General features: G+C 37.7%; 3 protein-coding genes across 3 annotated transcripts; all 3 read right to left on the bottom strand.

The window, feature by feature from the left end:
• Positions 1-623: 623 nt before the first annotated feature.
• LOC148046217 (uncharacterized) lies at positions 624-3,310 on the bottom strand. Its single transcript, XM_087714584.1, has 2 exons — positions 1,941-3,310; positions 624-874 (listed from the first exon to the last, which is right to left on the bottom strand). The coding sequence occupies exons 1-2, from the start codon at positions 3,028-3,030 to the stop codon at positions 624-626; spliced, it is 1,341 nt and encodes a 446-aa protein (XP_087570710.1). The 5' UTR covers positions 3,031-3,310.
• A 6,044-nt stretch (positions 3,311-9,354) lies between these two features.
• LOC148046216 (olfactory receptor 14A2-like) lies at positions 9,355-10,269 on the bottom strand. The gene has a single exon (XM_087711953.1). It carries the CDS (start codon positions 10,267-10,269, stop codon positions 9,355-9,357), a length of 915 nt encoding a protein of 304 aa, XP_087568079.1.
• An 8,495-nt stretch (positions 10,270-18,764) lies between these two features.
• On the bottom strand, positions 18,765-19,679 carry LOC148046215 (olfactory receptor 14C36-like). The gene has a single exon (XM_087711952.1). It carries the CDS (start codon positions 19,677-19,679, stop codon positions 18,765-18,767), a length of 915 nt encoding a protein of 304 aa, XP_087568078.1.
• Between the last annotated feature and the right edge of the window lie 4,551 nt (positions 19,680-24,230).

The following is a 24,230-nucleotide window of genomic DNA, read 5'->3' as shown; positions in this document are numbered from 1 at the left end:
ACCAAACGTGGCCAATAATGTAACAAGCTCCGATAGCACAAGTTGTACTGTACCCTTTGGGCCAGGAGCCGCAACGAAAATGTCATCCATATAATGGTAAACCAAAAAGTTAGGATGAGATTTACGGAAAGGGTGTAACGCAAAATCCACAAAAGCCTGACACATAGTAGGGCTATTAAGCATTTCCTGTGGAAGAACTGTCCACTGATAGCGAGGAGTGGGATGGGACATATTAAGCTGGGGCAAAGAAAATGCAAAAAGTTTTTTATCCTCGCTATGGAGGGGAATAGTAAAAATACAATCCTTAAGATCAATTACAACAAGATCATAATTACAAAGAATTGGGTTCTTTGGGTTGGGCATCCCACATTGGAGGGGGCCCATCAGTTTAATAACATTATTCACAGCTCGCAGATCATGAATCGATCTCCACTTTCCTGATTTTTTCTTTACCACAAAAGCAGGAGTATTATATGGGCTAGTGGTGGGTTCCACATGACCCAATGCCAATTGTTCTTTTACTAAATTATCTAAGGCTTGTAATTTTTCTTTTGTCAAAGGCCATTGATCAACCCAAACAGGGGTTGAAGACAAAAGAATCAATTTCATCAAGTGCGGCATTATTAATCCTCCAATATTAATTTAGCATCAAATTGAAAAAGTTGGTCCCTACCCCACAAGTTAGTATGAAGCGGCAAAACCACTGGTTTGAATTTCGCCGAGATGCCTTTTGTAACACATTGTGCCGTAAGCCAATCTCGACTAACTCTTGCAGGTTGGGTCCCTCCTACTCCCCTAACTGCCAGTGAGGCTTCCAATGGCCATGAGGAAGGCCATTTGGTGGTCCTTATGACAGGAACGTCAGCACCGGAGTCTACAAGACCAGAAAATAGGGTGCCATTAATTAATAGTGGCGTCATAGGCTTATTGGGTGTGATTTTTTGTATGAAAGCCAATAATTCAGGGGAGCCTTCAAAAAGGGGCATGGAGGGATCGCCGCAAGATAGTGGCGCTTCTGCACAGGGGATTAACAGAAGTTGGGCAATGGAATCCCCCTTTTGAAACTCAGTTGGGACATTTGTATAAAATTGAATTTGAACAGGGGCAGTAGATTCCGAATCGACCATAGTAGGGATGACTGATGTCCCTTTCTTCTGAGCCAAACAATGAGGGAGTATTATTCCCACCATGCCAGGGGGCAGGGGGCCATGAATATGGCTTTCAGCCAGTGTGAGCAAATTAGGAAAATCTACCGAAACCACATTTACAAATTGTAAATCAATTCGGGACTGGCCCCTATCAACCGATGTAGCATTTAGGGTTCCCGAGGCTGAAGATGAAAGGAATGTCCACTCACGGATAGCTGAATCAACCAAAGTTTCTTGAGCATCCAGAATTAACATGAGAATCAACAGCAAAATTATTAATCATGAAACATCATTCTTATAGTGTTTTCAGCTTCTTTGAGCTTTACGTATTATATCATTATTGGCTAACAAGTCTCCAAGGCACAATAATTGGTTAGTCCTTACATCATTGGTGTTTGTGAGAATGTTCACGTTGTAATAGCTGAGTAAATCAAGTGTTATCAAATGAGTGAATAAAATGTTGCAGTTATACTTTGTATCATCCCGTGTCCTTGAACATCCCTGGGAACACTGTAAGCAAAGAATAGCTGACAGGCAATTATTTTCTGCAGATTGCTGCAGTTTCTACTTACACATGTAACCTCAGTTCTAAGGACCATTCAGATGATTCACTGTAAAAACCCTACATTTCCTTGCTTTTTGTTTTTAATGACGAAAAAAGAGATTTTTCAAGAGCATGCATTTGAATCACATTCAAAGTAGGTGCAGGAGACTTGCAAAACATGGCAAAAAATGAAGGAACACATTGCATACAGCAACAGCAAAATCTAAGTAATAGGATTATGTTCACACCATAGAAAAACAATTGTTTTAACCAAGAAATATCAGGTAACCAGTTAGTTAACCAAGCATAAGGAGAAAATTCATCATGTACATTATTTTTTATAGAAGCTTGTAAATTAGCTAATTCATCTTCAATAGTTTTATTAAGTGAATGAAAATGCACAGCGCAAGCACGTTGACCAACTAAGCTGCAAAATCCACCTTGACGAGCTAGCAAATAGTCTATAGCAAAGCGTTGTTGAATTAAATCTTGATTAAGTTCTTCAATTTCATTTTGCAAATCTCTAATAATTGCAGCAGTAGCATTAATAGATTTCTCCAATCGGCAAGTGAGACCTAAAATAGAATGTCTATTTTCTTGAGGTAATATTCTTGGGTATGATCCCAAAGAAATAGTTCCAGTTATTGCTCCAACTAATGCACGTCCAAAAGTAGGCAATGAAGAAAATTGAGTATCAATAATAACTTCATCAGAACATTTTGATCCCAAGGCTGCACGTCTTTTTCTAGTTGGTAAACTTCCATAAACGTCCACTTGGACAGGTAACGACAAATATCCAATGGCAGCACATTGATAGTTCTGAGGGTGTACGTTAGTTGCATATTTGTCAAAGAAAAACCACATTGCAGGATCTTTTAATTGCCATCCAGCACAGATTAATCCACCTGTTTCAGTATTAGAAGAAACAGTTTGAAAAATAGGAAAATTTTCAGGATACATTTCAGGTATGGTGTTATGACCTTGTGATGTTTTAATAGTACCCCATAACCAATATTTCTGAGTACAATAACTATAATTTCCTACTTTATCTAAAATACGTTTAGCTTTTTGGTAATCAGACCATTGATTAAGCCAATTATGACGAGCATAACAACAAAAACATAAGCCTCTAGTAAATTGGTTAATGAGAATATACTTCCATCTAACTAAATTTAATTCATTTGGAGGAGTAGAAAATAACCAAGAAGAAGAAATATGTTGAAGTTGCGAAACAATGAAAACAGAAGAATTAATTAGATTAGGAATAAAAGCAACTTGACCAAGAGCCATAGGAGGTTCATAATATAAAGTTATATTATGACCATGAATCAAAAACATATATTGAGCGTGACGAATTCAAAGACTAGGACTAAGAGGAAGAGCAAGAGTTGTTTCCGAGTTAGTAGAAACCGGAAAGAAAAAGAAAAAGAGAAAACAACACAGGAGAAAAAAGGATTTTTTCAATTGATGTTGATCTTCAAGGTGATTCCAAGGCAAGATTGCAGGACGTTGCATCCTTGGATCTTTCATTTGTTTTTCCATGATAAGGACGAACACACCGGCCTGGAATCCACACAGCTTGCTTTGTTTGCAAATCTTCAACTGCAGCGTAACCACGTCCAACTTGTAACCACGATCAACTTATAATCTGGGGACGTCTGAAAAATGAAACTTGACTCGAATGTCTGAAAAGGAACCTAAAAAAGTTAAGTAATTCCATGCATAAAGAGCAATAGAGATCAAATTTTGAATTTTTCTCAAATTGAAAGGACCAGATTCAGATTTTACTAATTTAGTTAATGTAGCTTTGAATGTACGATGAGCTCGCTCAATTATAGCTTGCCCTTGAGAATTGTAAGGAATTCCATGTATCAATTGAAAGTTCCATTGTTGACAAAAAGAATTAAAGTCCTTGCTAGTATACGCAGGACCATTATCAGTTTTTAATTGAATTGGTTGGCCCATTACGGAAAAAGCAGAAAGACAATGAGACATTGCATCAAAAGTGCGCTCATGTCTAGCAGCAGTGACCCACAAAAAATGAGAATATGTATCAATGGATGCATGTAAATAAGTGTATGGTTTAAAGGTAGCAAATTGTGTGACATCCATTTGTCAAATTTGATTAGCCTTTGTTCCTCGAGGATTTACTCCCATAGGAAAAGGAACAGCAAATTGTTTAGCCAAAGATTTAGTATTTTGATGAAAATATGAATGACTAGCAACAGATCTGAAAAAAGAGTTGTGACTTCTTTGAGAATCTCATCAGCTCGTCTATTTCTTTCCGTCAAAGGATTTTGAAAAGGAGAATGGCTCCTAATGCGCTCAACATATAAAGGAAAGACACGTGCTTCCAAAAGATGTTTTAAAGATAAAAATGAAGACAAAAGATTAACGTCAAGAGAAACAGCACAATAAGCATAAGGAAGAGATTGCATTGCAAGAAAAACTTATTTGGTATCAATAATCAAGTTAATAGGTTGATCAGAAAATAATCTCAGAGCCAAAATAACAGCTGCCAACTCAGAATGTTGGGCAGATGTCTGAACAGAAGTGAATTTAGAAAACCATTGTTGACCATCCATCCAAACCACAACTCCACGAGTGGGTGATCCATCTGTGAAAATAATTAATGCTTCAGGAAGAGGAGAACGAGTAAAAATAGAAGAAAATGAAAGATTCAATGTATTTGTAATAACTATTCTAGGATCTTTAGGTAAAGAATATTGAATATCACCAAGTTAGTGTGAAAATGCAATTTGATATGAATCAGAAACAGTCATCAAATGTTCATGTTCAAGTTTAGTACGAGTGAAAGCTATTCCATCCAGGTCATGACCTATTAATTGCAAAGATGTTCGTCGTACTTTCATAATCACTTCTTCTAAAGCCTGTTGATAAGGAAAAATATTTCTAGAAGGAGAAGGCTATATAGATACCTATATAAAATCGTAATATGTCATTAGAATATGATCCCTGGAATTCAGCAAAATATGCAACGCTGCATTTATTTATGGTATTTTTTAAGTAGAATGGGCAAAACGTATTTTGAAAAACCAGGAAATATGAATTCTGTTGGTGTTAAATTTAAAGATTGGTCTCTAGCAAAATGTATTCCAAACATGGGGTGACATCATAAGGATAATATGATGAAAATATAAACCCATATTTGGACACAAACCTACACTTATTGATTAAAGTTATTTTTCTTACTATGGGCTCAATTTTGTTTCATTTTGCTGTGGAATAGTATATGAGAAATGGAAATGCTGTGATTTTTTCTTTTTACTTAAGACTCTTCTGGTGATGGGATCATAGGAAGCTTTAAACAGTATGCCAAGGATTTGGAAGTCCAGTTGGTTTTACTGCATACCAAAAGATGGGTACTCAATGACCATTTTTCAAGCTGACCCAATTAGTTCCAAATTCAGGAGACCCATAACTCTGGTTTCGTTCATTGTTCTTTCAAAGCTGTTTTTGCAGGAAATCTAAAGGGTATTGCAGTTGAACACAGACTTTGCCCATGTGATGATAGAGATTCTGAAACTAAAACATGCTCCTTTTTATTGCTTCTACTATAAGATAACCCACTGCAATTAACAATAGCATATTTAAGCAGATTTCTATGCTATCTATTACTATTTACAATTTTTTATTAATGTAATTGTATTTCTCTTAATGTGGCTAAATTTTTTTTTGCAGTTTATATAATGCATCACATCTTAATCCCATCAGATTTATAACTGGGTTTTTAATATGGTTTTTAACTGCTGTTTTACATTTGTTTTCTTTCTGCTTTTAACTGACGCCCATGACTCTCTTACCTTGTATATTCATTTAAATATAATGGTGACTTACAATAACTTTTTTTGTAATCCACTTTATCTCTTAGTAGAACATGGCTGCAGTTCTGTTTGAAGTTCTTGAAAATGTTTTATCTGAGAATCACCATCCATTGATTTCTTCTTAAAGAAAGTTGAAACTCCCATTTCAATTTGTTTTTATTTGATGTTTTCAAAGAGGAACATGGTTGTCTGGATTATGGTCTTATTTAAACCACTTCCTAAGTCTAATTGTTTATTTGCCATTGTATATAAATTGAGTGAATCAACTGTAGTTAAAATATTGTTTGCATAATCTGTTTTACATCCTAGCACAATCTGAAATCTCTGAAAATTGTGCTTACTCAATTGCTTGTAAAATAAACAGTGGCTTAGTCTAATACAAAAAAATCAACACAGCACAAAGACAATTCCTCTTTCTGCTCTAAATATACCTGAGAATGCATGGGGGAAATAATTCTTTTTTGTACAAAGATTTGCACAAGATTCTTTAGCCACTTACAAGACGGTAATATCTTTTTTTTCCTCTAAAGAAAGACCAAAATTAAATGCTGAAGCTTAATTATCTAAATGAAATTGTAATTAGGACATTTTTGAGGCTATCAAATCATTGTTATATCTGCTTTTGATATTAAAGCCTTTAATCGTGATTTTCAATGTGTGGTTCTCAGGATGTTGGTCAACCAATTCATTGCATATTGAAACACAACTCCAAAACTAGAGATATCAATTTTTATGTTATGATTTTCTTTAAAATAAGTGTTTTTTAATTTTAGTTTAAAACAGGTATACATCTTTCTTTACATCTGTAAAAAATATATCCATCAATTACAGATAAGTTTTGGTACATCTCCTCCATAGTCAACCGACATAACTCATATTAACTAAGGCATTATTATATATCCATTTTCATTTAACTGTAATTATTATTTAGCAATATTGATAAAAGTAATAATCTTGACCAATCCCTGCCCACACCGGTGGGAGAGGAAAAAATCAAAAAGAGAAAAAAAGAGGAAAAAAAGGACAGATAAAAATAAAAATAAAAAATAAAAAATAAAAATAATACAAAAAAAGACAAAAACGACAAGAGACAAGGCAGGAAAACGAAACAAAACACAGGTGTCTATCATGAAAAAAAAAGAAGTATATCAACTGGTTACAACATGCTTTGGTGCTTCTCTTCCATTAACTCATATTAATTCAAATATCTTAACTCGAATATTTACCATATCAACATCATTATACCTCCAGTTTTAATTACCTATGGTTGTTTAAACATCCTTCATCCTTAGCTATGCATTACATAATTAATCCATAATACATGCTGACAATTCATTTACTTATTTATAAAATCCTCTATTATCATCAAATCCTCATATCCTATTTTAGCTGGACATCCATAATATTTAGTTATATCATATATCATAACATTTTCCCAGTATTGATTAACATTTGATTGTATGTATTTTATTTAGTTTTTAATAGTGATAATTATTGTATTTAATACTCTTTGTGTATAATCTTCCAATTGTTAGTTATCATATCAACTCCACATTATATACATTACTATCAGTATCAATTATTATTCAACTATATCTGTTACAAGAAAAAGCAATTAGGTTTAATTAGTTTTCAATTGTGTTCTTCAAACTATCAGCCAGTTCCAAATTGTATATATTACTATCCATATCAGTCATTTTTCAGCTATATCTATTACACATTAAGGTAATCAGATTTAGCTAGATTTTAAATTACGTTGTTCCATCTATCAGCCAGTGTCTCTCCAATAGCACGATCCTCTCCAGCCAATTGCCACACGTTGGATAAATTTACCAAATGTTTTCATAATCAAATCCAGACAAAGATATTTTGGCACCTTTGGACTCTGAATATCAGTGATGAAATAATAATAATGTTGTCCTAGGCTTGTAATATTTTCCAAATTAACTTTAATTCTCAAAGGTGGATTTTCCATTCCTCCTGCACACTGTCTTTTTAAATGAGTCTTCTTTATAGCTTCCCCCCTCCTTTCTTCCTCTGAGATAGACCAGACACCATTTCTCACATTTTCCGTTTGTATTTCAGGAGCATTTAAACATTCCACAATCTCAGTTTTTGCTTCATATTTTGAAATCAGATGATCCAATTTTCTTTCCAATCTTTGATAAGAATTATAAAGTCCTCTACATGCTGAAAAAAGTCTTTGAAATGAAATCTTAGAGGTATTTTGGGACGCCATGTTGTGTGTCGCAGTTAAATATTGCAAACTCTTTTTTTTTTCCACAGACTTCTTAGTCTCTCACAGGCTGTGATTGTAAACAAAGCCGAGTAGTAAAGTAATAAAAGTGTCGAGTCATGATGGGCTAATTAGTAGAAAATAAATTTTACGATCCATTTAAGGAGATTCAGAGGGGGGAGGGTGTCGAGGAGTTTCTTGAAGCATTTAAGAAGTAAAGTAACCACCAGCCATAAATCCATTAGAAAATGCCAATTCGCCGCTTAGTTTCCCTGTTCTTTGGTTTCAATTATCTTAAGTTTTTAACGCGGACAATCTCTCTTGGATAATAAAATCAGCTTACCAGATGACATCACTTCTAGCATTCTTAGGGGCAGCCTGCAGTTTCAGTTAGCACGCAGCTAATCCAGAAAGGAATTGGCACGAGGAGTTAATACCCCCCCCAGAGATTTGCGGGTATCTCTGAGGTCTAGGGTCTCTCCCCACCATCACTGTCGTCTCCGGGACAGCTAGAGTTCAAAGAACTCGTCCAAAAATCCTTCGGTATAGAGGAATTTCAGGAGTAGCCTGAAACTCCATCTTCTCACTGCTAAGCCCCACCTTCTTCTTTCCCATTTACATTTGTTTTCTTTCTGCTTTTAACTGACGCCCATGACTCTCTTACCTTGTATATTCATTTAAATATAATGGTGACTTACAATAACTTTTTTTGTAATCCACTTTATCTCTTAGTAGAACATGGCTGCAGTTCTGTTTGAAGTTCTTGAAAATGTTTTATCTGAGAATCACCATCCATTGATTTCTTCTTAAAGAAAGTTGAAACTCCCATTTCAATTTGTTTTTATTTGATGTTTTCAAAGAGGAACATGTTTGTCTGGATTATGGTCTTATTTAAACCACTTCCTAAGTCTAATTGTTTATTTGCCATTGTATATAAATTGAGTGAATCAACTGTAGTTAAAATATTGTTTGCATAATCTGTTTTACATCCTAGCACAATCTGAAATCTCTGAAAATTGTGCTTACTCAATTGCTTGTAAAATAAACAGTGGCTTAGTCTAATACAAAAAAATCAACACAGCACAAAGACAATTCCTCTTTCTGCTCTAAATATACCTGAGAATGCATGGGGGAAATAATTCTTTTTTGTACAAAGATTTGCACAAGATTCTTTAGCCACTTACAAGACGGTAATATCTTTTTTTTCCTCTAAAGAAAGACCAAAATTAAATGCTGAAGCTTAATTATCTAAATGAAATTGTAATTAGGACATTTTTGAGGCTATCAAATCATTGTTATATCTGCTTTTGATATTAAAGCCTTTAATCGTGATTTTCAATGTGTGGTTCTCAGGATGTTGGTCAACCAATTCATTGCATATTGAAACACAACTCCAAAACTAGAGATATCAATTTTTATGTTATGATTTTCTTTACTGGTTCAAACTAACAGATCACCACTTCTACCTCAGTTGTGTCTCATTGTCAAATTTCTTTCCTTTCCTCAGAAAAACAAAGGTAAAAGACAAAGAAAGTTGAATGCAAGAAAAAATAGGACATAAAATACTGTTAAAAGAAAATATCAGGAATTCCATAATTTAGATAGGACAGATTTTATATTGTTATTTCTTATACTATAGATGATAGGATTGAATAGGGATGGAAATAAAGAATATAGGGCACTTAGAATGAAATCTAAGGAAGTTGGGGTGTTAGAGGGAGGTTTCAGATATGTCAAACATGCAGGTATCAAAAATATGGAAAGGACTATAAGATGGGGAAGACAAGTAGAAAAGGTTTTCTGCCTTCCTTTCACAGAAGGGATTCTCAACACTGCCTTGAAGATCATGACATAAGATACAATGATCAAAATAAAGCATCCTAATGATGCAATGGCACCTGCAACTATTACTCCAACTTCAATTAGATTGAATCCAGAGCATGATAGCCTTAGCAAATGAGGAATTTCACAGAAAAATTGATTGACAACATTAGAACAGAAAGGGGTGGAAAAGGTGCCACTGGCATGCAACATTGCGTAGAGAAGACTTATGACCCATACCAGGACCACTATTTTGGTGCAAGCTTTCCTATTCATCACTATCTCATAGTGTAATGGATGGCAAATGGCAACATACCGGTCATAAGCCATCACTGTCAAGAGGGATAAATCAGAAGCTTCAAAGCAGGTAAAGATCAAGATTTGGGCATAGCAACCAAAGTAAGAGATGTATCTGGTATCCATGAGAGAATTTATTATGGACTTGGGGATAATGACTGAAACAATGCCCAGATCCTGCACTGCCAAATTCACTAGGAAGAAGTACATAGGGCTGTTCAATCGATGGTCAAAAGCTACTGCAGAGATTATGAAAATATTTGCTGTTGCAGTTACCAGGTATAATATGAAGAATAAGAAAATATGTAGAAGCTGCAGGCACCGATTGTTTGAGAATTCCATGAGCAGAAAGTAAAGCACAGTAGTTTGATTCTCCATGTTAATATTATGACCAAGGTGAATGCCACATCTACAAGGTACCTGAAATGTGCAATATCATATAGATAAAAATAGTGAATCTATATCCAAACAGTGATCATTCCAAAAATCTCAGGAAATTGTTTGCAAAGATTAGTACTTTTTTTCATTGAGAACCAAAAGCCTGACACCTTATAAGAAGTCTCAGAGGCATATCTGGTTCCAGTAGAGATCCCACTTTGAATAAAAATAGTTTTCCTTCAATAGCCCCTTCAGTGAAACTTGTATATAGCAATTCTAGCAGCTTTGTGAAAGAAAAATAACATTAAAAACAAATATATTATTGATAGGGAACCACTATCTCCCTTCCCTTCTGTTCCCTTGCTTTGTTGGGAAATTTCCTAACAATGATCCACAGACTTCAGAATTCTATTTACAAAGGAATGAAAAGACCAACTCCCTCATTATATTTCATCCTTCCAAGTACAGCAGTATCTGTTCCAATGACCACCTTACATACACTTTGTGCATGTATATGTGAAAGCTAAAGATATTATATTTCTCTCTCTTTTTGCTTTATTTATCAATATATTTCTCTTTCTGCCTGAACAACTGAATAATGTGTTTAAATTAAGTCGCCCGGAGTCCTTCGGGATTGGGCGGCATATAAATCTATTAAACATTAACATTAACATTAAATTGCCCTCAATCCTGCTTGTTTTCAGAAGTTGTGGGTGCTCCATCACTGGAGGTTTTTAAGAAGAGGTTGAACAAACACTTGTCTGAAATGGTAGAGGTCTCCTGCTTGTACAAGGTGTTGGACGCCAAGACCTCCAAGGTCTCTTTCAATTCTGTTATTCTATTATTTTGTTATTCTGTTGCCACACCCTTTGAACTCAGTGCTTTCATCTCTGTTACAGATTATTGTTCTTTTAAAATATTATATATCCTATATTTCCAATAATTTGTTCTATTGACCCTAAACATTTTTCAATTACATCAAAGTGCTAAATTACAATTGAATTTTATCAAATCTTTTCCTCAATGCTAAAAGTATAAAAGTGATTCTAATACAAAGTCAAATAATGCACATGTAAATAAGTGCCAAATTGCCCTGGAAAGCAGGAAATGGCCATTTTTGTAAAATAATCAATATCCTGATCACTTACTATTTTTCTTCACAGAATTATTGTTCAATAATGCATGGATGGTATTGAATTCTTGTTCCCTTTTGAAAAAAGATATATGGATAACTTTGAGTTTATATTTGGCAAGCTTAAACAGTCATAAATTGACTTCATTGGTAGCAATAATTTTGTTTCCCTCTAGACTGTACAACAAAAACATGCAAAAAGTTATAATGAGCATCTATATTTTTGTAATTAGCAATTAGTTGCATTTGTTTTCCATATTCAAATCGATGATGTGAGAAGACTTTCCTAATAGATCTCATTACCTGGGATTCTATTTTACATCCAGCTTGGAGACAACTGCATGCTCCAAATTAAAGCTATCTAAGTTTGTGATAGCTATGAGTTCTAGCTAAGTTACTATTTCTTTTACCACTGAATGCTAGGATACTACATAGTACATATGAAGACGTAGTATTCAAAATGGGGTTGCACCATAAAGTAGACATTGGCCCCACAACATTTTGAATCATGCAGTAGAAAAAATGGGAACCACCTTTGGTAGGACAATAACAGCATTCTGTGCACCTTTGGTATTTAGTTATGCTGGCCACATGACCATAGAGACACCTTTGGAGACTCTTCAAAATTGAAATGGTGATGAGCACCCCCCCCTAAAGTCAGGAATGACTAGCACATATGTGGGAGGGAAACCTTTATCATTATCTTTTTATTATAAAAATAACCTGTTACAATTAATAATACCAAATCTATTTAGATTTCCAAGCTACCCAAATTGATTAATTTTAAGTCCTTATTATCTTATCATCAGGGCATTCCTGTTTATCTTAATGTAGCTAAGTGTTGTTTTGCTGTTTATATAATACATCACTTCTGAATCACTTCAGTTTTATAATTATTGGGGTTTAAATGTAGTTTTTATTTGCTGTCTTACATCTTTCTTTACTTCACGTAGCTATCTTATCTTGTAAATTGATCAGGGTTAAAAAAAATGCTGTGACCGATTATATCTTTTAGTGCTGCAATTTTGTTTGGAATTCCTGAAAATTTAGTCTAAGAAATATTTCTATGTCCTCTCAAAAAAAGTTGAAATTCCCATTTTTTTATTTGTCTTTTATTTGATGTTTTCAAAGAGGAATAACACATCTCCATCACGATTACATCTGTATTTAAACAATTTGTTAAGTCAATATGGTTTATAAACTGCAACAATCTAATTAAAATACAGTTTGCATAATGCTGTTTTATATCATACTATTATCTGGGATCTTGGGAAATTGTAGCTTAATAATATCTTTTTAAGTGAACAATGGTTTAGTGTGATATACACTGACGCTCAGTAGTAGGTTGCTGGGTTGTAGGTTTTGTTTCTTTATTGTTTCAATGAAGCTTTGTACATGTGAGGTGATGGATTCTCCATAGGGTTGGAGGAATTTGCCAAGATTCTGTAGAGGTGAGCCTATGGAGCTGACTATGGGTCTGAGTGGTGTTCCTTCTTTGTGTATCTTGGGGAAGTCATACAGTTGGAGGCACCTGGAAGATTTCTCTCTGGGGATGATTCTTTGCTGGATCTCTTCGCTGATGGGAGAGGCTTTCATTTTGGATTTGGTGGTTTTTTTCCAGGTAGGTGGTGGGGTCTGTGTTTAGAGATTTGTAAGTGGGGTCTTAGAATAGGTTGAATAGGTTGGCTTGGTAGTCAGCTGTGTTCATCACCACTGTGGCGTTACCTTTGTCTGCTGGAAGAATTATTATATTATTTTCTTTCCTCGGGTTGGTGAGTGCTATTTCTTCTTTTTGCTATAAGTTGCTTCTGGGTGGATTACTGGAGTAAAGGACATTGCTGACTGCAAGTCTGATTTTATTGGCTTCATCTGGGTAGATTTTGGTGAGTGTAGCTTCAACTCTGCATATGATGTCTTAAGTGGAGAAGCGTTTAGGGGTGACTGCAAAGTTGAATCCTCTGGAAAGGACATTGGTTTCAGCTGTGGTGAGGTTTCTGTGTGATATGTTGTGTACAGTTTGTTTCATGAGTTGCTGTTGAAGAGGGTTGGGCTTCTGTTGTTTTTCTAGTCTGTGGAGTTTGTTGGTGTGTTTGTCTGTTTTGTAGGAGGTTTCCCTTTCGGCTCTCCAGAGGGCTATTTGTTTGGATTTGTCCCAGAGTGCTGGGTGGATTTTGTTGCTGAGTTTGAGGTGAAGAGTGAGTAGGACCCAGTTGGTTTGGTCTAGTTCCATTCTTCTGATTCATAATACACTTACTCTACTTTTTAAATTACAATTTTCTTTAAATGTTTCTTTCTTTTGTACCTCCAATCTTAAAAAAATATTTCAATTATATCAGAGTCCTAAGTTATAATTTAATTTTATTAAATCCTCTCCCCAATGTTAAAACTATAAGTGATTCTAATATAAAGTCAAATAATGCACATGTTCATACTCTAAATGCCAATTTGCCCTAAAAAACAGGAATTTTATTTTTGTAATAAGTATGATATTTACTTACTGTTTTTCCTCAATGAATTATTATCCAGTAATACACAGATGTTACAATTCTTGTGCAGTTTTGAAAAAGATACATGTAAAACTTTGGGCCTATATTTTCAAGCTTAATTAATAATAATTTGACTTTATCATCTAGCAATAATTTCATTTCCCACTGGGCTGTACAATAAAATTGTGCAAATACTATAATGAGCATTTATGTTTTTATGTAATTAGCAATTAGCAGCTATTGTTTATTCATGTTCAAATGAATTAAAATCATTTAAGTAGATTAAATGAAAAGACTTTCCTAAAAGATCTCATTACTCACGATTCTATTTTACATCCAATTTTGATTCACAATTTTATAGCTATTTAAGTAAGTGATGGCTATGATTTTCACTAATTAGTTATTAATATTGTAAATAAATACTTTTTTTGTAAGAATTGTGGTTATTCTTTTATTTAATTGAATTCCCTAATCTAGAATATTAACATTTCTGTTATTACTAAGTACTAGGATGCTACGTAGTAGTCAAAATGGGACTGCACCATAAAGTAGACTTTGGGCCCACAACATTTTGAGTCATGAAGGCATGTTACACTTTTGTGTTAATATCTAATTATTAGCAAATAAACATTTGAGGTTTGTTTTGTGCTACTTCTCTTTTTGTTCTCCAGAGTTTTACCCATCACCCATCATTTTTATTTTCTACAAATGTTTAGGAGATTTACATATTAGTGATTCTAGAAATTGTTCCTTCCTTCCTTCCTTCCTTCCTTCCTTCCTTCCTTCCTTCCTTCCTTCCTTCCTTCCTTCCTTCCCTCCCTCCCTCCCTCCCTCCCTCCCTCCCTCTTTCTTCCCTTCCCTTCCTTTTAGTGAGCAAAATATTTTGTTAACATAATTGAAGTCATATAGACATGGAATTTGACAAATACCCATGTACCCCAAAATAAGACAAGAAAACCAAAACTATTAAGGCTTGGTATACATGCTTGTTTAAGGTTGGAAAAACAATGCCACTGAATTCTCGATACTGAAATCATTCTCTTATCCTTCAAATTATGTATCCATTATATAAGATTTTTCAAAGTTCTCTCCACATGACATTTGGAAAGATTGATTTATAATATTGACATAACTTTTGGCTGCCTGTGGTTTTGGCATTGGCTGTCCATACTGCATCCCATTTAATAGAGAAACCATTCCCCTGCTTTTAAGAACTTTTATATGTTATTCCCTGGAAAATGATTAAATCACTTTTATTAGCTTGTGTACACATATTTTTGTCTGTGTATTAGTTATTGTATGTGTGTGTGTGTGTTAGCTATTGAGTCTGTTATCTAGTGGAAGAACTCTCTTTCTTTGCTGATGGTGCCAGCCAGGAGTCCACAACCCCCACACCACAGTTTACTACCCAGTGGAGCTTTGTACATGGAAACTTGCCCCCTCCATTCAAGTGCCTTATTCTTGCATGAGTGGAGCTTCACACCTGAGTGCAAACACCCTCTACTTGCATCAAAGTTTCATTGGTGTAAAAGGATGGAAAGGTGAAAGGCGAGCATGCCTGCTGCTCATACAAATGGAGCTGTGTAGGCATGCATTAATCTGCCATTCATATGCCCCTCTCTCCCTCCCCAGGCCTGGCTAGAAAAATTGGAGACCCCTGGTGTAAGCCTTTTATGAAACACTACCTTACTACGCCTGACTGAGAGCTGTTCTATCAGCTCAAATTCCATGCTCATCTTGTTCCACCATTTCTGTATCTTGTGCATCAAATATGTCAATAACCTCCTGCTTTGGATATTGTTCATTGTTTCCCAAATTGAGATACCTATATAAAACCATAATATGTCATTAACATATGATCCTTGGAATTCAGCAAAATATGCAACGCTGCATTTATTTATGGTATTTTTTTAAGTAGAATGGGCAAAACATATTTTGAAAAACCAGGAAATATGAATTCTATTGGTGTTACAATTAAAGATTGGTCTCTAGCAAAATGTATTCCAAATATGGGGTGACATCATAAGGATAATATGATGAAAATGTAAACCCATATTTGGATATACACCTTCACTTATTGATTCAAGTTACTTTTCTTACTATGGGCTTAATTTTAAGTTTCATTTTGCTGTGGAATATTATATGAGAAATGGAAATGCTGTGATTTTTTCTTTTTACTTAAGACTCTTCTGGTGATGGGATCATAGGAGGCCTTAAACAGTATGCCAAGGATTTGGAAGCCCAGTTGGTTTTACTGCATACCAAAAGATGGGTACTCAATGACCATTTTTCAAGCTGACCCAGCATCAAAGCCAGATATTAGTTCCAAATTCAGGAGACCCACCCATAACTCTGGTTTTGTTCACTGTCCTTTCAAAGCTGTTTTTGCAGGAAATCTAAAGGGTATTGCACTTGAACCTAGACTTTGCCCAAGTGATGATAGAGATTCTGAAACTAAAACATGCTCCTTTTTATTGCTTCTACTATAAAGATAACCCACTGCAATTAACAATAGCATATTTGTGGGCGGCACTGTTCTGCAGTGGTTCTCCTCCTACCTCTCGGACAGGTCGCAGTCGGTGTTGGTGGGTGGGCAGAGATCGTCCCCGAGGCCCCTAACATATGGGGTGCCACAGGGGTCGGTCTTGTCCCCCCTCCTATTTAACATATACATGAAACCGCTGGGCGAGATCATTTGGAGGGACGGGATAAAGTATCACCAATATGCGGACGATACACAATTGTATCTGTCCGCCCCGTGCCAACTCAATGAAGCAGTGGACGTGATGAACCAGGGTCTGGAAGCTGTTAAAGACTGGATGAGAACAAACAAACTGGTGCTCAACCCAGACAAGACCGAGTGGCTGTTGTGTTTTCCACCCAATAATTTGACCACCGTACCATCAATCAGGCTGGGGGGACAAAACTTATACCCCTCAGATAGGGTCCGCAACTTGGGAGTCCTCCTGGATCCACAGCTGAGTTTTGATCACCATCTATCAGCTGTGACCAGGGGAGCATTTGCCCAGGTTCGCCTGGTGCGCCAGTTGCGGCCCTACCTGAATCGGGAGGCTCTCACGACAGTCACTCGAGCCCTTGTGATCTCTAAGCTGGAATACTGCAATGTGCTCTACATGGGGCTGCCCTTGAAGAGCACCCGGAGACTTCAGCTAGTACAGAACGCGGCCGCGCGAGTGATTGTGGGCGCACCTCGGTTCGCCCACATAACACCTATCCTCCGCGAGCTGCGCTGGCTGCCTGTAGATCTCCGGGTGCAATTCAAGGTCTTACTTACCAACCATAAAGCGCTCCATGGTAGTGGATCTGACTATTTGAGAGACCGCCTTCTGCCAATAACCTCCCTGCGTCCCATCAGATCGCATAGAGCGGGCCTCCTCCGTATTCCATCCGCCAGTGCCGACTGGCGACCACCCGGAGGAGAGCCTTCTCAGTTGCTGCTCCGACGCTATGGAACAATCTCCCCGTGGAGATTCGTACCCTGACCACAGTCCAGGCCTTCCGTACAGCCCTCAAGATCTGGCTAGCCCGTCAGGCCTGGGGATAAATTTTCTTGCCCCTCCCGAATGCTGAGTGAATGTTGTGTTTTAGTACTTTTTAGTTATTTCACATTTTTTTTCTGTATTTTGTCTTTCACTCCCCTTCCCTTACTATTGTAAGCCGCCCTGAGTCCCCTCAGGGAAAAGGGCGGCCTATAAATGCTAAATAAAATCTAAAAAAAAATATTTAAGCAGATTTCTATGCTATCTATTTCTATTTACAATTTTTATTAATGTAATTGTATTTCTCTTAATGTGGCTAAGTTTTGTTTTGCAGTTTATATAATGCATCACATCTTAATCCCATCAGATTTATAACTGGATTTTCAATGTGGTTTTTAATTGCTGTTTTATATTTGTTTTCTTTCTGCTTTTAACTGACGCCCATGACAATCTTACCTTGTATATTCATTTAAATATAATGGTGACTTACAACAACTTTTTTGTAATCCACTTTATCTCTTAGTAGAACACTGCTGCAGTTCTGTTTGAAGTTCTTGAAAATGTTTTATCTGAGAAGCACCATCCATTGATTTCTTCTTAAAGAAAGTTGAAACTCCCATTTCAATTTGTTTTTATTTGATGTTTTCAAAGCGGAATAACATTTGTTTTTCAGAATTATGGTCTTATTTAAACCACTTCCTAAGTCTAATTGCTTATTTGCCATTGTATATAAATTGAGTGAATCAACTGTAGTTAAAATATTGTTTGCATAATCTGTTTTACATCCTAGCACAATCTGAAATCTCTGAAAATTGTGCTTACTCAATTGCTTGTTAAATGAACAGTGGCTTAGTCTAATACAAAAAAATCAACACAACACAAAGACAATTCCTCTTTTTGCTCTAAATACACCTGAGAATGCATGGGGGAAATAATTCTTTTTTGTACAAAGATTTGCACAAGATTCTTTAGCCACTTACAAGATGGTAATATCTTTTTTTTCCTCTAAAGAAAGATCAAAATTAAGTGCTGAAGCTTAATTATCTAAATAAAATTGTAATTAGGACATTTTTGAGGCTACCAGATCATTGTTATATCTGCTTTTGATATTAAAGCCTTTAATAGTGATTTTCAATGTGTGGTTCTCAGGATGTTGGTCAACCAATTCATTGCACATTGAAACACAACTCCAAAACTAGAGATATCAATTTTTATGTTATGATTTTCTTGACTGGTTCAAAATAACAGAGCACCACTTCTACCTCAGTTGTGTCTCATTGTCAAATTTCTTTCCTTTCCTCAGAAAAACAAAGGTAAAAGACAAAGAAACTTCAATGCAAGAAAAAATAGGACAGAAAATACTGTTAATAGAAAATATCAGGAATTCCATAACTTAGATAGGACAGATTTTATATTGTTATTTCTTATACTATAGATGATAGGATTGAATAGGGGTGGAAATAAAGAATATAAGGCAGTTATAATGAAATCTAAGTAAGTTGGGGTGTTAGAGGGAGGTCTCACATATGCCAAACATACAGATATCAAAAATATGGAAAGGACTATAAGATGGGGAAGACAAGTAGAAAAGGTTTTCTGCCTTCCTTTCACAGAAGGGATTCTCAACACTGCCTTGAAGATCATGACATAAGATACAATGATCAAAACAAAGCATCCTAATGTTGCAATGGTAGCTGCAGCTATTACTCCAACTTCAATTAGATTGAATCCAGAGCATGATAGCCTTAGCAAATGAGGAATTTCACAGAAAAATTGGTTGACAACATTAGAACAGAAAGGGGTGGAAAAGGTGCCACTGGCATGCAACATTGCATAGAGAAGACTTATGACCCACACCAGGACCACTATTTTGGTGCAAGCTTTCCAATTCATCACTATCTCATAGTGTAATGGATGGCAAATGGCAACATACCGGTCATAGGCCATGACTGTTAGGAAGGAGAATTCAGAAGCTTCAAAGCAGACAAAGGTTAAGACTTGTGCAATGCACCCAAAATAAGAGATGTATCTGGTATCCATGAGAGAATTTATTATTGACTTGGGGATAATGACTGAAACAATGCCCAGATCCTGCACTGCCAAATTCACTAGGAAGAAGTACATAGGGCTGTTCAATCGATGGTCAAAAGCTACTGCAGAGATTATGAAAATATTTGCTGTTGCAGTTACCAGGTATAATATGAAGAATAAGAAAATATGTAGAAGCTGCAGGTACCGATTGTTTGAGAATTCCATGAGCAGAAAGTAAAGCACAGTAGTTTGATTCTCCATGTTAATGTTATGACCAAGGTGAATGCCACATCTACAAGGTATCTGAAATGCGCAATATAGATAAAAATAGTGAATCTATATTTAAACAGTGATCATGCCAAGAATCTCAGGAAATTGTTTGCAAAGATTAGTACTTTTTTTCATTGAGAACCAAAAGCCTGACGCCTTATAAGAAGTCTCAGAGGCATATCTGGTTCCAGTAGAGATCCCACTTTGAAGAAAAATAGTTTTCCTTCAATAGCCCCTTCAGTGAAACTTGTATATAGCAATTCTAGTTTTAATAACATTAAAAACAAATATGTTATTGATAGGGAACCACTATCTCCCTTCCCTTCCCTTGCTTTGCCATGCCTTCCTATTGTTGGGAAATTTCCTAACAATGATCCACAGACTTCAGAATTCTATTTACAAAGGAATGAAAAGATGTTCTTCCACCAACTCCCTCATTATATTTCATCCTTCCAAGTACAGCAGTATCTGTGCCAATGACCACCTCACATACACTTTGTGCATGAATATGTGAAAGCTAAAGATATTACATTTCTCTCTCTCTTTGCTTTCTTTATCAATATACTTCTCTTTGTGCCTGAACAACCGGATAATGTGTTTAAATTGCCCTCAATCCTGCGTGTTTTCAGAAGTTGTGGGTGATCCATCAATTGGAGGTTTTTAAGAAGAGGTTGAACAAACACTTGTCTGAAATGGTAGAGGTCTCCTGCTTGTACAAGGTGTTGGACTCGAAGACCTCCAAGGTCTCTTTCAATTCTGTTATTCTATTATTTTGTTATATTGTTGCCACACCCTCTACTTTGAACTCAGTGCTTTCATCTCTCTTTGAGTCAGTCCCTTGTGCTGCTTAATTCCACTGATTGTCTAAACTCCAGTCCAATCTTCTGCAGAATTGAACATGTAGCTCCCCAATCTTCATGCCTTTATTCCAGTAAATTAAACAAATTACTTCCTACAGCGCCTTATTTTTTTCTTATGGAAATTAATAATCTGTTCCATTGTTACAGAAACAATGTTATATATCCTATATTTCCAATAATTTGTTCTACTGACCCTAAACATTTTTCAATTACATCAAAGTGCTAAATTACAATTGAATTTTATCAAATCTTTTCCTCAATGCTAAAAGTATAAAAGTGATTCTAATACAAAGTCAAATAATGCACATGTAAATAAGTGCCAAATTGCCCTGGAAAGCAGGAAATGGCCATTTTTGTAAAATAATCAATATCCTGATCACTTACTATTTTTCTTCACAGAATTATTGTTCAATAATGCATGGATGGTATTGAATTCTTGTTCCCTTTTGAAAAAAGATGTATGGATAACTTTGAGTTTATATTTGGCAAGCTTAAACAGTAATAAATTGAGTTTATTGGTAGCAATAATTTTGTTTCCCTCTAGACTGTACAACAAAAACATGCAAAAAGTTATAATGAGCATCTATATATTTGTAATTAGCAATTAGTTGCATTTGTTTTCCATGTTCAAATTGATGATGTGAGAAGACTTTCCTAATAGATCTCATTACCTGGGATTCTATTTTACATCTAGCTTGGAGACAACTGCATGCTCCAAATTAAAGCTATCTAAGTTTGTGATAGCTATGAGTTCTATTACTTAGTTATGAATAATGAAAATAAATTATTTTGGCAAAAATTCTGGTTAAGTGAATTATTTCATTTTGGAAATGAAATTCCAATTTGGAAAGTTACTATTTCTTTTACCACTGAATGCTAGGATACTACATATTATTCAAAATGGGGTTGCGCCATAAAGTAGACATTGGACCCATTACATTTTGAGTCATGCAGGCATATTTTTTTGCAAGAATTGTGGTTATTCTTTTACTTAATTAAATACCCCAAATCTTGAATGTTAGTATTTCTGTTATCACTGAATGCCAGGATGCTACATAGTATTCAAAATGGGGATGCACCATGAAGTAGACTTTGGGCCCACAACATTTTGATGTAGACGTACTGCACTTTTGTCAAACATGTTCGTTTGTTTTGTGCTACTCATCCTCTTCATGTTCTCTGGGGTTTTCCCCATTGTTCACCATTTTTATTTTTTAATTACAAAAGTTTTAATATATATATTAAATATTGGTGATCCTAGAAATTGCTTTCTAGCATTACATTTCCTTCCTCCCTCTCTCTCTCCCTTTCTCTTCCTGCCTGTCTTCCTGTTTCTCCCTCCTTCTGAAATTATATAACACAATAGCACAGGAAACTTGGCAAAGACCATATACCACAGAATTCAACAAAGTTTGGAATGCTAAATCTATCAGTAGAGACTTGCTCAAATTTGAAGTGCAAAGCCTGTTGAATGAGAGACAAATATGTCTAGAGGCCAAAGGATGTTCATTTCCAATAAACCTTTGTAACCTGGAGAAAATACTGTATTAGACGTTGAATCCAAATATTGGTTCCCAAATTCAGTGCAGTCCTGACTCTGATATTGTCACATTGTTTTTTTGTTTTGCCAGCTGTGCTTATATTCTAAGACTCTTCTCTGTAAACCTACTAAAAATTAAATTGCAATATGTATCTACACATGATTAGGGTGACCAGACATCCCGCATCTGGCGGGACAGGCAGAACTTTTCATCATTTTTTCCGCATCCCGCCCGGTTCTCAAAAAACCCCGCTTTATTTTGGGGCTCGCTGGCTCCCCCGCCCATAAGCTGCCGCTAGCTCGCTCGTTAGTTCCCCCATCTATTTTTAAAAGTCTAAGCCAGCCCAGCCTGCTGCTCACTGATTGGCCTGGACTCCAGCCAATCAGTGAGCTGGCTGGGATGGAAAAGGCAGCGTGCTTAAAGTTTTCCATCCCAGCCAGCTCACTGATTGGCTGGAGTCCACTTAGCACGCTGCATGAGTCGCATGAGTCTTCATTTCATTTCGCCTTCGCGACCATTTGCTTTGTTTTGCTGCTTCACTGGTGAGTAAACCGGGAATTAGTAACCTGCGCGGGGTTAGTGAAACAGCTGCCGCTGCCCTCCTCCCCTTCCCTGTGTGCGAGAAAGGCGCCTGCTCACCAAACGCCGCTGCACTGGTTCCTTCGCGTCCCTCCCACCCCTCTGCCTCCTCAGACCTCCACGTAAGAGCGGCGGAGCGAACGAGCGGCCACAGTCGCCGTTTTAAACGAGGCTCTGCTTACTGCTCATCCCGCTCCAAGCTGGGAAGGGGCACTTTGGCAGGGCTTCTACAGCGCCCCCAAGGACCGTCGCACGAGGTCATTGTCGTCGTTGTCAGCTGCTGCTGCTGCTGCTGAGGGCCTTTAGTAACCTGCGCGGGGTTAGTGAAACAGCCACCGCCGCCCTCCTCCCCTTCCCTGTGTGCGAGAATGGCACCCGCTCGCCAGCCTGTGCCAGCCCGCTCACCCTTGGGATCCGGGGGCAGCATCTTCCCATCTCCGCCGCTGCCATGCTGCTTCCTTCGTGCCCTGTGGAGTTTTCCCTGTGTCTGCCAGGTCGCGCCCGTCCTGTGTACAAGAAACTCTGCAGGACGCGAAGGAAGGCGCTGGGGAGGTGCTGTCCCTGGAGCCCAAGGGTGGGCGGGTGGACTGGCGAGCGGGGGCCTTTCCCTGTGTCTCCCAGGTTGCGCCCGTCCTGTGTGCGAGAAAGGCGCCCGCTCGCCAGCCCGCACCAGCCCGCTCACCCTTGGGCTCCGGGGGCAGCACCTTTCCAGCTCCGCCGCTGCTGCACTGCTTCCTTCGCGCCCTGTGGAGTTTTCCCTGTGTCTGCCAGGTCATGCCTGTCCTGTGTGCATGAAACTCCGCAGGGCGCGAAGGAAGTCACTGGGGAAGTGCTGTCCTCGGAGCCCAGGGTGGGCGGGCAGACTGGCGAGCGGGCGCCTTTCCCTGTGTCTCCCAGGTTGCACCCGTCCTGTGTGCGAGAAAGGCGCCCACTCGTCAGCCCGCGCCAGCCCACTCACCCTTGGGCTCTGGGGGCAGCACCTTCCCAGCTCTGCCTCTGCCGCGCTGCTTCCTTCGTGCCCTGCAGAGTTTTCCCTGTGTCTGCCAGGTCGTGCCCATCCTGTGTGCGAGAAACTCCGCAGGGCGCGAAGGAAGGCGCTGGGGAGGTGCTGCCCCCGGAGCCCAAGGGTGGGCAGGAGGACTGGCGAGCGGGTGCCTTTCCCTGTGTCTCCCAGGTTGCACCCGTCTGGTGTGCGAGAAAGGCACCCGCTCGCCAGCCCGTGCCAGCCCGCTCACCCTTGGGCTCCGGGGACAGCACCTTCCCAGCTCCGCTGTTGCCATGCTGCTTCCTTTGTGCCCTGTAGAGTTTTTCCTGTGTCTGCCAGATCTCGCCTGTCCTGTGTGTGAGAAACTCCGCAGGGCACGAAGGAAGGTGCTGCTCTTCTCTGCCCTCCACGTGGTGTTGGGCCTTTTTTTCGCAGTCAGCGGGGGATCGCCGGAGATGCCCACTGGCAGATGGTGAGCGGGGCGCCTCCGAGGTGGGAGGGGAAACTAGTGCAGCCGCAGAAGTAGGGAAGGGAGGGAGCGCAGTGCTAATGGAGGATGCTCTTTCTCCGTCGCGAT

This window comes from Thamnophis sirtalis, unplaced genomic scaffold, assembly GCF_051295495.1.
Source record: "Thamnophis sirtalis isolate CommonGarterSnake01/CBP01778 unplaced genomic scaffold, rThaSir2_p1.2 scaffold_4, whole genome shotgun sequence".
NCBI classification, from domain to species: Eukaryota; Metazoa; Chordata; class Lepidosauria; order Squamata; family Natricidae; genus Thamnophis; species Thamnophis sirtalis.
This window is presented reverse-complemented; position numbering and strand designations above follow the sequence as displayed.

Coding starts and splice junctions, on each gene's coding strand:
- LOC148046217 (XM_087714584.1), bottom strand. CDS start 3,030: ATGTTTTTGATTCATGGTCATAATATAACTTTATATTATGAACCTCCT. Junction 875..1,940: donor AAAACAATTGTTTTTCTATG/GTGTGAACATAA, acceptor CTGGTCTTGTAG/ACTCCGGTGCTGACGTTCCT.
- LOC148046216 (XM_087711953.1), bottom strand. CDS start 10,269: ATGGAGAATCAAACTACTGTGCTTTACTTTCTGCTCATGGAATTCTCA.
- LOC148046215 (XM_087711952.1), bottom strand. CDS start 19,679: ATGGAGAATCAAACTACTGTGCTTTACTTTCTGCTCATGGAATTCTCA.